Here is a 16,389-nt window from a genome sequence, read left to right as displayed (position 1 = left end):
TTCGCTACCCGCCTTTGGCCACACCCTGTTCCCTCTCAGTGGGCTAACGCTGCAGGCGACATGCAAGTGGAGGTGGGCGGGTGGTGAACCGACCCTCTCCGCCCCCATTCATTCTCAATAGCAAGCCTGCTTGTACTGTTATGTACATAGCAGGAAGCTGTCTCTCGTCAGTACACCAGACGTGCTGACAAGGGGTGCCTTCCTGCTCTGATAGCGTGTACAGTGCCAGTGCTGTGCAGACAGACAGATGAAGGAGCAGCTGTGGCCCTGTGCATAAGTCACATGTCGGATGTCCGTAACTCGGGGACTACCTGTATATTATATAATATATATATATATATATATATATATAAAATATATATAGTACACTCCCAAAATTCGCGGAGGTTATGTTCCTAGAGCACCTGCGACTTTTGGATGTGGTTAAATAATGCCTTTTAAATGTCTATATTTATAGTTTCAACCCTAAATACAGTATGCCCCCAAAACAGTTTCATTTCGTTGCAAACTCAGCTTAATACATTACCTAAAAAATTACCTTAATACATTACCTAAAAACAGAATGTAAAGGTAAACCTGTGTACTGTACGGTACTGTACTGCTATGTCTCCTGCAGTGATAGAATGTAAAATACCAATGTCAACACTATACGTACTGTAATTAATGCAAGCTCGTTTTCTTTGGTATGCGCTGTCATTTTCTTTGTTGTAAGTAGAGTAAATACATAATTGCATTTAATTAAAATACAGTAAAATGTACGGGTTCTCATCAATGACGAATGATATTGATGATGATGATGAAGTAGCTGTGCAGTACGATGCAGAGGATTTAAAACTCCTCGGGTGGTGCCTCTTCTTCAGGCGCTACAGGAGGAGTCATTTCTTTGTAACGGTCTTCTTCTGGTGGGGTTTTGTGCCGCATTTTCTTGTGAAACAATTATACCATGTTAATTTGCTGAAACTGTGGAAGGGCAGGGACCTTGATCCCGGCTCCAAACAGTCTCATTCCAACTTTGCTCATAAAACAAACATTAATTTTAGAACACATTTAATACCCTAACAATGACAAGAACTCAAAGTAGCCATCTTGTTTGTCCCAGAAGTGATGAATATCACCATATCACCTACCAGAGGAAAAACAAGTTGAAGTGGAACTTGAGATCAGGAGAATGCTGAATCTTGGTGTAATTGAGAAACGTTTTAGTGCCTGGTCTAACCCCATCGTCCTGGTCCCAGACAGCAGTTAGCACTTCTGCAATGGCTTCTGCCAACGTAAGTAAGTGTCCCAGTTCGATGCTTACCTGATGCTGTGAGTGAATGAGCTCCTTCAGTGACTCAGTAAACCTCAAAGTTTAAACATTCTTCACATGGCAAAAGGGTATTGGCAAATTCCTTTAATGGAATCTGCAAAGGAGAATACTGCGTTTAGGATCCCTGCCTGTCACTGGCAGTATCCCTTCCACCCATTTGAATTGCATGGGACACCAGTGTGGTTGCCCTGTTGAGCCAAAGCGTCAATGGTATTGAACACAAAGTCATGTTCCTGAGCCAGAAACTATTGGACTGGGAGACCAGGTATGCAGCGGTGGAAAGAGAAGCACTGGAGACAAAGTGAACTATTAAGTACCTGAGGTTCTACCTCCTGGGATGTGAATTCACTCTTTTGACTGATCATGCACCCCTACAGTGGTTGGCACTTCACAAGTAGTCGAATCTGCAGGTTACCAGGTAGTTTCTAGACCTTCAGCCATATATGTTCAAAGTTCTCTATCATTGTGTTTTCTCCACGACTCTCTGTGGTCATAAAAGAATTCCTAAGCATCTTCCGTTAAGAATTGGGTGTTTCCTGATGTGCTAGCAAAACTACCCATCATAGCCTGGTCATTCTGGCTTCATAATCGTTCCCCATCTTGAATTGGATAAATGTCTCTCTCACTTCTTTGTCAACTAATAACTAATATGTGGTGAGTGTACTGGTGCAAAATTTTGCCACTGCATTATCCAGGTGGATGCTGCACATTGGTGGTGGTTGAAACGACTCCCCCTCTCTATGTAAAGCACTTTGATTGTCTTGAAAAGAGCTATATAAATATAACGTCTTCTTATTCACTACACCGACTTTCCAAAAATAAGAATCAAGAGTGTACACATATACAGTATATTACATCTATAATTTCCAAATCAATAAGTAACTTCTTAGTAGTCCCTGTTACTGCTGGCATGTTATTGATTTCTTCACATGTGAAAACTTCAGAAAACGTAAGCTTAGAGCATTAGCTATTTCACTGCCTGTATATTTTAATTCTGCCTTAGTGTTCCTGATACATTTAATCTTCACTTTCACTGTTCTTTTGCTACTGAAATAGCGAATGAATATCTTTGGATCATCTTTTGCCTTTTCTAAAATATTTCTCCCTAACACCTTCCCTAATATCATTTTAATGGTTCCTCTCATGCTCTAATACAGGATCAAGCACAGGTCAAACGCGTGCCGAAAGAAATTTCTCAGTCCAAAAGTTTGTTTTAAAAGATTTAGTGAAAATCCAAAGCAAACAGTCCACACAAGAATAAAGAAAAAAGGTTGTTATACATGTACAATAAAAGGCAAAAAAAAAAATCAGAAAAAATGTCTCTTTTCTAAACTTTTCTTGTCAAACTTCAGTTGTTTCTATACTTAAAGATGCATTACTTCACCTTCAGTACGCTCTAAACGTATGGCACTGCATATTCAATGGAGTATGTTAACTTTCATGCTATAGGACATGTTAAGGCATGGTTTAAAACCATTTGCCTTCCATGCCTTACTCTCAGCAAGGCATGTCATTAACTGAGACTTTTCCATAGTCAGAGAGACAATAGAAATAGTTAGAATATACAAATTCAGTTCAGCTTGTGGGGGTTATAAGAACCTCCCGTAGACTTTGCACTAATATATATTCAAACATTTAATACAACTTAAATAACTAGCAAATGGCTCTTACAGTTAGCACTAGAGTTACTATTCTTATACAGTATGCATTAAACAGCTTTTCTCTTTTTGCATTTTCTTTTTATCTCCTTCGGTATCAAATGTTGAGTTTTCTTTAACTTCTTACAGCTTCTAAATTTTGAGAGAAACCTGTTCTGCATAATATGCAAAACATTTATAAATCTGTTCCACTGTTCGACACTTAAAAGTCTCAGCTTATTCCTTTTAGACTGTCAGACTGTGTTGTTTGTATTACCACATGAAGCCTGAGCACAGATTGCTATTCAAACTATATGCGTTGTCATAAACCAAAATGCTATTATACTTGTGGAAGCCTGGTTTTGTGAGGGTGTACTATATATAGAGGACATGAAGAAACCACATACAGTAAAAAAGCAATACATACTGGTTTCCTAAACAAAACTAGTTTACGTATTGAAAAGATGAGTAAGTACAGCAACATTAGACTGTTTACTGTGCTAATCAGCCTGCAATGTCTAACAAATGTTGATGTACTGCTTGAAAACAAAAATACACACTGATGTAGCAGGTTACTGTTTTCAACAGACAGGGCTTGTTACTGCTGAGAAAATGGCCTAAAATATTTAGCACCTTGTCAATGGCTTGCATGTTCCAACAATGGTCCTGTCACAGATTTTCAAGGGTTCGTTCAGCTTTAGCAAATGGGCATTAATGTTTCAGGCTCAGGTTTGTAAAGCTGGTAACCCAGCAGAGTATCATATGCATTTACAGTTTGTCCACCTTAAACAACAAAGTCAAAATATATTTACAGATGTTTTTATTGGTTGTTTTAAACGAAAGTACTGTTATTTTTATCACTCATAAACACGTTACAAAACCTAGAAAAAGATGTTATTCGTTTTCAATAGAATACATGATTTTTATGTCCATGCCATGTGTCCTCACCTCTCTTATGGTGTGGTAATTCGTGGATTAATCCGACCCTGCCCCTGTTCAGAAACTATTGTCAACTTTATACACAATGCTATGTAAAGCAACTTATCACTTGATACTGATTAAGACAGAGCAGTAACAAGACCTCCTCTCTTTTCACTCTGCTTCCTGTAATTTTTTAAAAACCGAAATTATCAATGAACCCAGTTAAAGTTTGTTCACCATTTATATAACACTAGCAAAATACCCGCGCTTTGCAGCGGAGAAGTAGTGTGTTAAAGTAGCAATGAAAAAGAAAAGGAAACATTTTGAAAATAACGTAACATGATTGTCAATGTAATTGTTTTGTCACTGTTGTGAGTGATGAGTGTTGTTGTCATATATATATATATATATATATATATATACATATATATATATATATATACACACACACATAAATACATACACACATACATACATACACACACAAATACATATATATATATATACATACATACACACACACATATATAAACATATATATACATATACATACATATCTACATATATACACACACAGCTATTTCGTATCAGTGCAATACGCTGCTTGTTAAAACGGATAACTCCCGCTCTTACGTGCAAGTCTGCGTGGATATTATGAACTATCAGATTTGTTCAAGTTCTATTTAAATTTTAAATAGAAGGAATTTTTATTTAGTCGACAGAAATATCTTTGGTAGGAATGGTAAAAACAGACAGGAATATTATTCGTGAATAAATCAACTCAAACCTTAAACAACTTATAATATTTTGCTCTCCATAAAAATGTATCCTGTCTAAATTATACAAGTTAGAAATAAAGTTAACGTTGGGTTGGTCTCGTCCGATGCGAGAGATGGACGTCTGAAGTGGAGCTCCGCTAGCAGTGGTGCTATTTTTCATATTATTTGCTTATTATTCAGAGATATCCTGTATTTATTCAACCCGAGAGGGACGCTACAGTATATGTAAACACATAAACATGGCCAACAAGAAGGGGGGTCCGAAAGAATCGAAGACTAAAGCTACATCCAAGCTGCGATCACCAAGCCCTAGTTCGAGATACGGCCTCTCAGAGACAGACCTGGATCAGATGGGCGAAAGTACAGACTCCTCGGGACCACGGTCCGCTACATCGTCGCCGGCTGAGAGCGAAAAGGGGAGCGGGCGATCGTGAGTGCAGATGTGGATAGCTCGCCGATTGGAGAGGATTACCTGAAACTGGAAAAGGCCAGGAGGTCCGCGGCTTCAGTTACGCAATTAAGCTGGACTGGAGCAGCGGGACACCGCTTCAGCAGAGTCTGCTGCTTCATCTACGGCACAAGAAGGCACATTTCAGCTATCTGAACTGAAAGTGTTGCTCGCTGAGCTCAGGCAAGATATAAAGAAAAGCGAGAAGGCTAATGAGAAAGCAACGGCAAAGGCACTTGAGAGACTGAAACAGGAATTAAAACAGGAAATCCAACAGGCAAATGAAAGGCTGCGCCAAGAGGTACAACTAGAACTTCGACAGGTGCTGGGTAAAATCGAAGAGCGCATTGAGAAAAACTCACTTAAACTGAGCACGCTTGCTGATCGATTGGAGCATCTTAGTGAGACATTCACGAATCGGATCGAAATAGCCGAACATCTAGCTGCCTGTGCCGAGGAAAGAGCAGTAAATGTCAGTTCGGATGTAAAAACTCGAGAAAAACTTGGAGACAGACTGGCTGCTTTAGAAGATGGGAATAGAAGGTATAATGTCAGAATTGAAGGCCTGCCGGAGAATCGAAAGTTTAAACCCGTGAAATTCAAGAACTGAACTTTTTCTAAAATAATCGGGGCGACTTTAAAGCAGAATCTGAGATAGCAGCGCTTATCACAGACGCTGATCAAACACCGCCAGACCCCGACCAAGATCTTTTATAGTTCGTTTTGAACGATTATCATTTAAGTTAGAGGTGATGGAACTCCTCAGACCCTGTAAAAAAATGGATGGATGGATATGGATATCAGGAAAAAAGGAAGATATTATATATGAAGATTGCCACATTCGCTCTTCCCTGACTTCTCTCCAGCAACAGCTATAAACGCCGCCTTCTATAATATTAAACAGCTGCTACGGCAAGCCAATGTCAAATACGGCCTCCTGTATCCGCAAAACTGAAAGTGGAATGGCAGGGTCATTTCTATGTCTTCGCTAGCAAGGAGGAGGCAGAAAATGAGTTAAGAAAGCTGATCCCGGGACTATTCTGATACATAATTGTGAGTCATGGCGGTAAATGATAACGCTAGGATTAATAATCTACTGTCTGATCTATTTGTTTTAAAATACGGGTTTTTATCAGCATATATTCTCATATTCTTATATTATTATTACTTACTTATTACTTATCATTACTTAGTATTACTAGGGCTAAATGTTTATGTTTTATTGTGCTTAATTACGTTTTCCTCCTCTTTTTCTTTTCTAATTATTTCATGTGTACCCTAAATGAGACTGTTCAATATCATACCCTTGGTTTGCTGTTATTGCTATTACTGCATTAAGACTTGTTATGCTTGTTTTGGACACATCTTTAACACCATCACCTGGGTTTATTATCTGGGGATATCATCTTAATGCACTAAAATTGATGAAGATTATATGTATGTGTATGTATATATATATATATATATATATATATATATATATATATATATATATATAGTATATAAATTCTTTTTTTTTTTTTTTTTTTTCCTCTTTTAAAGACTATATTGGTAACAGATATCTCTATCTTTTAACCTTAAAGCGCCACTGCATGGGGGCTTGATGTGCTTTGGACGTGCTCTGTCTCTGGGTATGTCAGAGGACTGGGACTGCATGAAGTGGGTTTTAGCCTCACCTGGGGAGGCAAAAAGGGAGGGTGGGGGTTAAGGGGAAGAGAAAGAGAGCAGGCTTGATCTATATCTAATCTATCATCTCAATCTTTATAATTATAACTATCAACGTAATAATAAGCTGCATGGCAACAACTCTTGGGGGAATAGGAAATTAAGACCTAAACTATTTCACTTCCAGTTAAGACTATAATATGACACCAAAAACTCAGAATCAGTGTCTCCATGATGGGACAGTTAACTTCGTAAGCTGGAATGTTAAAGGCCTGAATCACGAATTAAAGAGAAAGAAAGTACTTTCTCACCTAACAGGTCTAAATGCTAAAATAGTATTTTTACAGGAAACCCACTTACTAAGTAAGGATCAGTTCCGCTGCAAAAGACTGGACTGGCCAAATGTTCCATTCTAGTTTTACAAAGAAAACTAGAGGGGTGGGAATTCTCATACATAGAACAGTACCATTTGTAGCATCAGATGTAGTATTGGATCCTGAAGGGAGATATGTGATGGTCATGGGAGACTTATCTAACTGTAAAATGATTTTGATAAATGTTTATGCACCTAATGTTGATGATAAGGAATTTATACAAAATTTATTTGCATCCATTCCCAATCTGAACACTCATAAACTTATAATGGCTGGGGACTTTAATTGTGTTCTAAATCCACTTTTAGATAAGACTTCCTCCACAGGGGAACGCAACTAACACCGCAAAGATAATTACAAAGTTTATAACTGATCACAACTTATCAGATCCCTGGAGGTTTTAAACCCAAATTCAAGAACATATTCTTTCTACTCACCAGTACATCATTGCTACTCAAGGATTGATTACTTCTTTATAGATAATAACTTCTTGCCTAAGATTAAATCTTGTAAATACGATGCTATTGTTATTTCAGACCATGCTCATGATCTTGGAGCTGAAATTACTAAGCCCCATACACTCACCCCCAGATGGCGCCTCAATCCGCTTCTATTAGCTGACGAGAATTGTACTGAATTTATATCCAAACAAATTGAATTCTTTCTAGAGACAAATACATCCCCTGAGATCTCTGCAGGAATACTCTGGGAAACTCTTAAGGCCTTCTTAAGAGGACAGATTATCTCATATCTTTCCCACAGAAATAAATCCGCTAAGAAAGTAGCAGAGATAAAAAGCGAAATTACTAAAATAGATGAAGAACATGCCAGACTACCAAGCGAGACTCTACATAAGAGGAGGCAGGCTCTACATTCAGAATTAAACCTCTTGACAACTAAAGAAACCGAACAACTAATTTACAAATCCAGACATCATTATTATGAACATGGAGAGAAAGCTAATAAGCTTTTAGCAACAAATTCACAAGCAAGATGTACGCAACGCAATCTCGTAATTACTAACACTAACGGAGATAAAATCATCGAACACAAAAATATAATGTACACTTTTAGAGACTACTATAAATCCCTATATACTACTGAGTTTAAAGAAGACAATATACAATCTAATGCATTTCTGGATAAATTACAGATACCACAAATTGACGCTTATTAGTGTGGAGGAGCTCGATAAACCTCTGTCATTATCAGAATTACTGGATGCTATAAAGTCACTCCAAGGTGGAAAAGCAGCAGGCCCTGATGGCTACCCTGCAGAGTTTTACAAGAAATTCTCCGCTCAGCTAGCTCCCTCCTATTAGCAACATTTACAGAAGCCAGAGATAACCAATCTCTTCCACAAACCTTTCGCCAAGCACTAATCACTGTCTTCCAAAACAAAATAAGGACTTATTACAATGTGCATCATACAGACCAATTTCACTTCTGAATAACGACGTTAAAATACTCTCTAAAATCATAGCTAGAAGGATGGAGAAAGTGCTCCCTCAGTAATATCACAAGACCAAACTGGATTTATTAGGGGCCGACACTTATCTTCAAATCTTCGACGCCTGTTTAATGTAATATACTCACCAACTAAATCAAACACCCCAGAAATATTATTATCATTGGATGCAGAAAAGCATTGACATGATTGAATGGAAATACCTTTTACTATTTTGGAGAAGTTTGGGTTTGGCCCAACATTTGTGCATGGATTAAATTACTGTATACTAACCCAGAAGCTTCAGTTTGCATCAATAACATTTGCTCAGACTACTTTAAACTAGAACGTGGCACAAGACAAGGATGCCCTTTGTCACCACTGCTGTTTGCAATTGCCATTGAACCACTGGCAATACATTGTCGAAATACTGATCAGATAAAGGGGATTAGCAGAGAAGGACTGGAACAGAAAATCTCATTATATGCAGATGACATGGTACTGTATATATCGGATCCAGAAAATTCTGTGCCTGCAGTCTTAGCAGCACTCACAGAATTTCAAAAGCTCTCTGGTCTCAGAATTAATCTGAATAAAAGTGTACTCTTTCCGTGAATTCAAGCATATAATATTAGATTAGACACCCTTCCTTTTATCATTGCAGAACAGTTTAAATACCTCGTAAACATCACAAGTAAACATAAAGCTCTTTATCAACAAAATTTTCGCCTGCATGGAAAAAATTAAACAAGACTTGCATAGATGGTCAACCCTTCATCTCACACTAGCTGGAAGAATTAACACTGTTAAGATGAATATTCTTCCTAAGCTCCTTTTTATTTCAAAACATACCAATATACATTAATAAATCGTTTTTAAGCAATTAGATTCAACAATAACCTCATTTATTTGGAATTCTAAACATCCACGCATCAAAAGAGCGACCCTACAAAGACAAAAGGCAGAAGGCGGCATGGCTCTACCTAACTTCCAGTTTTATTACTGGGCGCAAATATACAGTCGATAAGAACCTGGACACAAATAGAAGAACATACACAGGCATGGACCGCAATAGAAGTAAAATCCTGCAGTACTTCTTTGTATTCCTTGCTTTGTGCTCCAATAAACACACGCTATCGGCAATACACTAATAACCCAATTGTGCTCCACTCACTTAGAATCTGGAACCAATGTAGAAAGCATTTTAAGACGGAGAAGCTTCTTTCTGTGGCACCCTGCAAAAGAACCACCTCTTTCAACCCTCACAAACATATGCAGTTTTAATATCTGGAAAAATTTGGAATTAACTTGCTTAGAGATCTTTATATAGACAACGCCTTTGCATCCTATGAACAATTACATTCCAAATTTAACATTCCAGCTACAAATTTCTTTCACTATCTTCAAATCAGGAACTTTGTTAAACAGAACCTTCCAGATTTTCCTCATCTTGCACCCTCATCCACGCTGGAAAAATTATTGCTCAATTTCAAGGAGTTAGACTCCATCTCTACAATATATAAAATCCTTTTACAATCCCTTCCTTTCAAAGATCCAAGAGGACACTGGGAAAATGACCTCTCAATTAATATATCAGAAAAGGAGTGGAAAGTAGCAATGCAGAGAATTCACTCAAGCTCCATATGCAAAGCATACAATTATACAACTCAAAATTATATATCGAGCACATCTGTCTCACTAAAACTCTCCAAAATGTTTCCAGGGCATGATCCAACCTGTGAACGCTGCAAAAGCCCCAGCCTCACTAGGTCACATGTTCTGGGCCTGCACCAAATTAACATTATTCTGGACAAAAATTTTAATTACCTCTCAGACAGTCTTGGACTCACAATCCCTCCTAACCCATTAACAGCTGTGTTTGGGGTTCTTCCAGAGGGTCTTAAAGTGGAGAAAGACAAACAAATTGTGATTGCATTCACTACACTGTTGGCACGCAGACTTATTCTGATAAACTGGAAGAACCCAAACTCTCCTCTTTAAGTCAGTGGGAAACTGATGTGTTATATTATTTAAAATTGGAAAAAATCAAATACTCAGTTAGAGGATCTGTGCAGACTTTTTTCAAAACATGGCAGGATCTAATCAGTAATATTTTGAAATGTTTATAAAGCACAGAGAATTTGTTGATTTAGGTATTTTTAAAAGCCTTAAATTTTACACCGTTTGGCTTGCTCTCTCTCTCAAGGGTGGGGATCGATCTGTTCTTAGCATAATTCTTTTTTTTGTAAAAACTTGATTGCTATGTATTGATTGTAATAAAATTAATAAATAAAAAAATAAATAAATAAAAAAAAAAAAAAAGAAATAAAGTTAACGTTAAAAGAACAAACATTCACATTTCTTTACTCTTATGTAATTTTATATAAAAAATAAACTTAGATTTTAAATATCCCAAAAGATTTTGCTCTCCACAAAAATATATCCTGTCAAAATGATACAAATTCAAATATGAACATGCTGCATAACAAAACCTAGAAATATAAATGAAATGTGTTCCTTTCAGCAATAACAAATCAAATCATTCAGTTTTCTTTGCTCATATGTCATTTTAGAGCTGGACGCCTGGCATCTTTTTTTGGCCACAGGTTCGTTTATGTTTGGTGTGAGGTTCTGTGTTGTGGAGATTCTCAGGATGGATTGCAGGTGCTCATCAGTGAGCAACAGGGACAGTGGGGCAAATTGCACTGGTGCATTTGTGTCTCCCATAAAAGCAGCTTCACTTGAAATCACTTTGTGATTGTGCACGGGTTAAAACGTCCGCTGAAGTGTCAGATTCTTATTTAATTATGCTGCTTTCTGTATCTTCTGCATTGCATTCAGGTTAACCTGATGTTTTGTCTTAGATTAAATTCTGTAATTACAGCCACATTAGCTCCACAAATGAGACACACGGGTTCAGTAAACATATACTCAGCCTCCCATCGGTTTTTAAAGGCTCTATTTTCAGAATCAACTTTTCTCTTCAGCATCGTGTGAGCTAGCTTCGCAATAACTTGCAGCATCATAAGGTAGACTTGATTAACACGGTAAGTGTTCAGTAAGGCAGCTGAAGCGCTGCATTATGGGATCTGTAGTTTATTGTGTTACCAGCGCTTCATATACCCGGGCTTTAATAACAATAATACAGTATATAAAATGATCTCGCGGGCCGGATATAATTACACGCCGGGCCGGATGTGGCCCGCGGCCCTTTACTTTGACACATATGGACTAAATAGAACTTGAAAAGATATATTTTTCAAATGTGATCGCGCAATTCAGATAGAGTTGACGCGACTACAGCCTGCATGCCTCAATAAGTCATCCTTCCTCGCTCTTACTTTTTTACCGTTCATCTAATGAATACACTGAGTATGGCTTTACCAAAACAATCATTGATGGCTTAATAAAGTATCCATTATTCGAGTATGTAGATCGGGTTATATATATATACATATATATATACCCGCGTATCGCAGCGGAGAAGTAGTGTGTTAAAAAAGCTATGAAAACGAAAAGGGAACATTTTAAAAATAACGTAACATGACTGTCAATATACAGTATTTGTTTTGTGAGTGTTACTGAGTGTTGCTGTCATCAAGGATTTGATTATCATTATTTCTTTCAATCAGGTTCGTATTTGTAGGATGTGTTGTGTTCAAGTTACATTCCGTGTTTGTCAATCGTTGTAAAGATGACAGGTTTCATTCATCGATTCATTTCTTACTGCATCAATAAACAGCTCGTCTTCTTCTTTATCTGAGACCTGACACACTGCATGCACAGGTCTTTTTTACACTGTCTTCCTTTAGCGGGACATTGACTTTTCCAACGTGTGCTTTGTTTTGGATTTATGAATATGCTTGTATGTATCAAAGGCTTCATATTTTTTGCTGCCTTTTCAATTGTGTAATTCGGTTTTTGTTCAGCGCTCTTTGGAACTGTTGCTTTTATCTGTGCACTCGCGCCAGTTCACGTGAGCGCCGGTGTACATGCATCGAAGTTTCCCAGCTGTGCTGGTGCCATCTCGCTATGTCCATGGCTGTATTTAATGTTACCTTAGTCCTGGCACTTAAAACTTTCTCTCGCAGTTTCGCTGAGTTTGTACCAAACACCACCCTGACCATCTCATCTTCCTCTGCATAAGCACAGTCCTTAACCTGTGAATATTTAGTGGGAGTTTGCTATTGGATTGCCGCTGACGGACAGCCTTATATGGGCAGGCACTAAATTACAAACGCCAGCGGCAGCCTGTCTATGAACTTAATTTCAAGTGTAGGTTTACATCGTGCTTTGTTTCCGAAGTAGCAGAACTCATGAATATGGTTGTATATGTCACTCGGCTCGCTTCTTATTGTTTCGCTGCCTTCTCAATTATATAATGCATGTTTTCTTCAGCGCTTTTTTGAGGTCTTCCTGGTTTTCTATGTACTGCGTGATTACGTGGGAGGCGTGATGATGTCACACGAAACTCCACGGCGTTGAAGCTCATCTCCATTACAGTAAATGGAGAAAAACTGCTTCCAGTTATGACCATTACGCGTAGAATTTCTATATAAAACCTGCCCAACTTTTGTAAGGAAGCTGTAAGGAATGAACCTGCCAAATTTCAGCCTTCCACCCACACGGGAAGTTGGAGAATTAGTGATGAGTCAGTGAGTGAGTGAGTGAGTGAGTGAGTGAGTGAGGGCTTTGCCTTTTATTAGTATAGATTATATTAAAACAATATGCCTGTGGTCTGATCTTCTATCCTTTATGCACATCTTTTGGGATTGCCCTTCAGTGTCTATGTTTTATACTGGTGAATATCATTTTCTGACAGTGATTTTCAATTAACATTTTTCTTCTCCCTCATATTTTTGTACCTCTAAACCTTTATGCACCACCTTTCTGTTATCTAGCAGAAGCTCTTTGTTTTAAGGACAACTGATGCAACTCATGTTCTAGCCTCTCATGGAAAACTCTTGGTCACTGGGAATTGTCCTTTTTTTTAATTCTTCTCTATGGATAGGATCAACAGGGAGTCTTATCCTGACTTTGCTGCAACCCTAATCCTTAGCTGTCTATCTCCTTGCCAAGGATGATGCTATTCTGCAGGGCTGGTTTGGTGGTTTAGGGTAGTATGTGTTGGCTGGGAGTCTGTTTGGAGGATGCTGGGAATTGGCTTGTAATTTTATAATATGTTAAAACTGGTGTTTGCATCTGTAAGATGTTGTTTTTTTCTATTGTTGTAATAAGGCTTTCATTGCCAAAAAAAGCTTTAAGACAAATTTACACCCTGACAGTAACTTTGATAAACAACCAAATTAAATAAAAATATTAAAAAATTACTTAATTCCTTGGCATACAAAAAAAATCTGATCACATAACAAAATAAATAATACATGCTCTTGCACATACTGTAATAAGAACAAAACTGTAAGTAACTGGTACATAACTAATAAGTGCATTACACCTTTTTTTTTTTTAATGTCTGTCACTTTGCAACATGTTGCAGTGTTATTTAACTATATTTGTTCTTACCTGAGGGTGGTGGTATAAATATTGTGGCCCATTCTGCAGCCATATGATTTTGGCATGTATTTGAAGCTTTCACACGAAATTCTGTTCCATTATTTAAATCTAAATCTCCTTCACGAAATAGCTGAACTGTCCATTCAGGACTATTCTAATAAATAAAAAATAATAAAAAAAAATAACTGACTTGAAATTTCTAGTTTCACACAATCATAAGTGCTGTCAAAAATAATGAAAATCTGTTACCTTATTTACTTCTGAAATATATTCGATTAAACAGTTGTTCAGTCCTGCTGGGGGGCTCCATGACCATTTAGCAGTGAAAAGATTCCTCAGTGAAAATGTCAAGTTTAAAGGGGGTGGTACTATTTGTGGAGAAAGGAAAAAATGGTGTTAATTAATCTTATTGCAAAAAGTAGCATTTTAATCTAACAAACTAAACAAATGAGGAAAATATTCTACAGTATGTATGCTAAGGTACTGACTAGTGAAAAATATTATTCCAACTCATCACTTACTGCTGTTCAAAGATGTTACCACCATCAGAAAATATTCCACTAGGCGTGTGCGATATACAGTACATCGTTTACGATTATATCTTAATTGCTGTTTTAACGATGTGCAAGTTTAAATTATCGAGTATGTAACTCGCTTTGCAAAAAAAAAGAAACACAGAGTTCATTCACTAATGCAACAGTATAGACCACTGCATGTGCGCAAAGCGAGTTGCGTAGGCGTGCACATCGAGCAACTACAAGTTAGCGCCGCTCCCTGCCTCAAAATGAGTGAAGAAACAGCCTCGCCATCTGCGTCGTCAGAGTTAATTGCCAGACGTGGTTCATTCTCACTCGCATGGCAGAGGTTTGGTTTTGAAAAGACGAATGTTGCTCAAAAGACGGAAATCTGCAAACTATGTGGTAAATCGGTTGCCATTAAAGACAGCTTGACAACTAACTTGTTTCACCATTTGCGAACTAACCACCGAACAGAATACAAAGAATACGAAAAGCTTAAGGAATCAACTGTCCAGCACAAGTCTAAAGTAACCAAGGTACAAGCACAAAAACACACTCAGCAAACTTTAGCGGACTCATTCTGCAAAAATGTGCCTTACGACAAGAAAAGCAACAGATGGCATGACATAACAAACGCAGTCACCCATTACATCGCAAAAGATATGGTGCCAATTCAAGTGGTTGAGAAAGATGGTTTTAAACAACTTAGGTACACACTGCCTGGCCGAAAATATTTCAGTCAAACAGCTCTGCCTAAGTTGTATGATTCGTGTTGCCAAACTCTGACACATAAACTGCAAAAAGTTTCACATTTTGCCACAACAACGGATTTAAGGTCAAGCCGAACATCCAAGCCATACCTCTCCCTGACCGTGCATTTCATTGAAGAAAACTGGCAACTGCAAAGCTTCTGTTTGCAAACATCCTACTTCCCACAAGATCACACTGGCGACATCATTGAGCAAGGTCTGAAAGATGTGATGGCATCATGTCACTGCGAGAACACCGGATGGTTTGCGTGACAACAGACAGCGGTGCTAACGTTGTCAGTTTACTATGGATTAATAACTGGAAGAGGCTACCTTGTTTTGGGCATAGGCTTCATATTGTGATTGGTGAGTAATTTGGGGTTCCTGTATAAAATGCAATTTAGGTTAAATTGATCTTATTTATTATGACGTTTAAAAATACAAAAAGACCTGACAAGTAAAGCTATAGATGACAAAAATATAATTCAATATAATTTCAAATAATACATTACATTATCTTGGAATTATCGTTATCGTCAAAGTCCCAGAAAATAGAGATATTTTTTTTTCCCAATATCGCACACACCTATATTCCACTATGATTTCTTAATGTACCTGAACTGCCCAAAAAAGGCATGTTTGCATTGTGGGATACTGGATGTTACTCACAAAATTGAATCACTGCTAAGTATGATGTTCATATGGAAATTCTAGTCAGGTATTCTTGTAAAACATTGCACTGTACCTAACACTAACTAAAAAAATAAAACCAATTAAGCTATAAAAAACATAAAATGTTCCACTAGTTACCCAAAAACTCTTCTCCAGATTCAAACCTGCAAATCTTAAGTAATACTTTAATTACTGTGAACAGACAGATAAATGTCTGTATAGACAATAACAGAAAAAAAAAAGTTTGCAAATAAACACTTTAGATTTGTCAGATCAGGGATTCTGAACCTGAGGTCCAGTTACAGCCTAGATAAGCTCCTAAAGTTTGCATTGATTATTCCTCCCACATGTTTATG

At 37.6% G+C, this 16,389-nt stretch overlaps 1 protein-coding gene across 1 annotated transcript in view; it reads right to left on the bottom strand.

The window, feature by feature from the left end:
• Nucleotides 1-16,389, bottom strand: part of LOC120537109 (interleukin-13 receptor subunit alpha-1-like) — a 110,393-nt gene that overhangs the window by 83,750 nt on the left and 10,254 nt on the right. Inside the window, exons 2-3 of the mRNA XM_039765769.1 lie at nt 14,344-14,462; nt 14,104-14,248 (exon numbers count right to left, since the gene is read on the bottom strand). Coding sequence (XP_039621703.1) covers nt 14,104-14,248; nt 14,344-14,462 — 264 coding nt within the window. The remainder of the gene's footprint in view (nt 1-14,103; nt 14,249-14,343; nt 14,463-16,389) is intronic.

Source organism: Polypterus senegalus, chromosome 10 (assembly GCF_016835505.1).
Source record: "Polypterus senegalus isolate Bchr_013 chromosome 10, ASM1683550v1, whole genome shotgun sequence".
Taxonomy (NCBI): Eukaryota; Metazoa; Chordata; class Cladistia; order Polypteriformes; family Polypteridae; genus Polypterus; species Polypterus senegalus.
The sequence above is the reverse complement of the archived record's forward strand: the minus strand, read 5'-3'. Positions and strand labels throughout refer to the sequence as shown.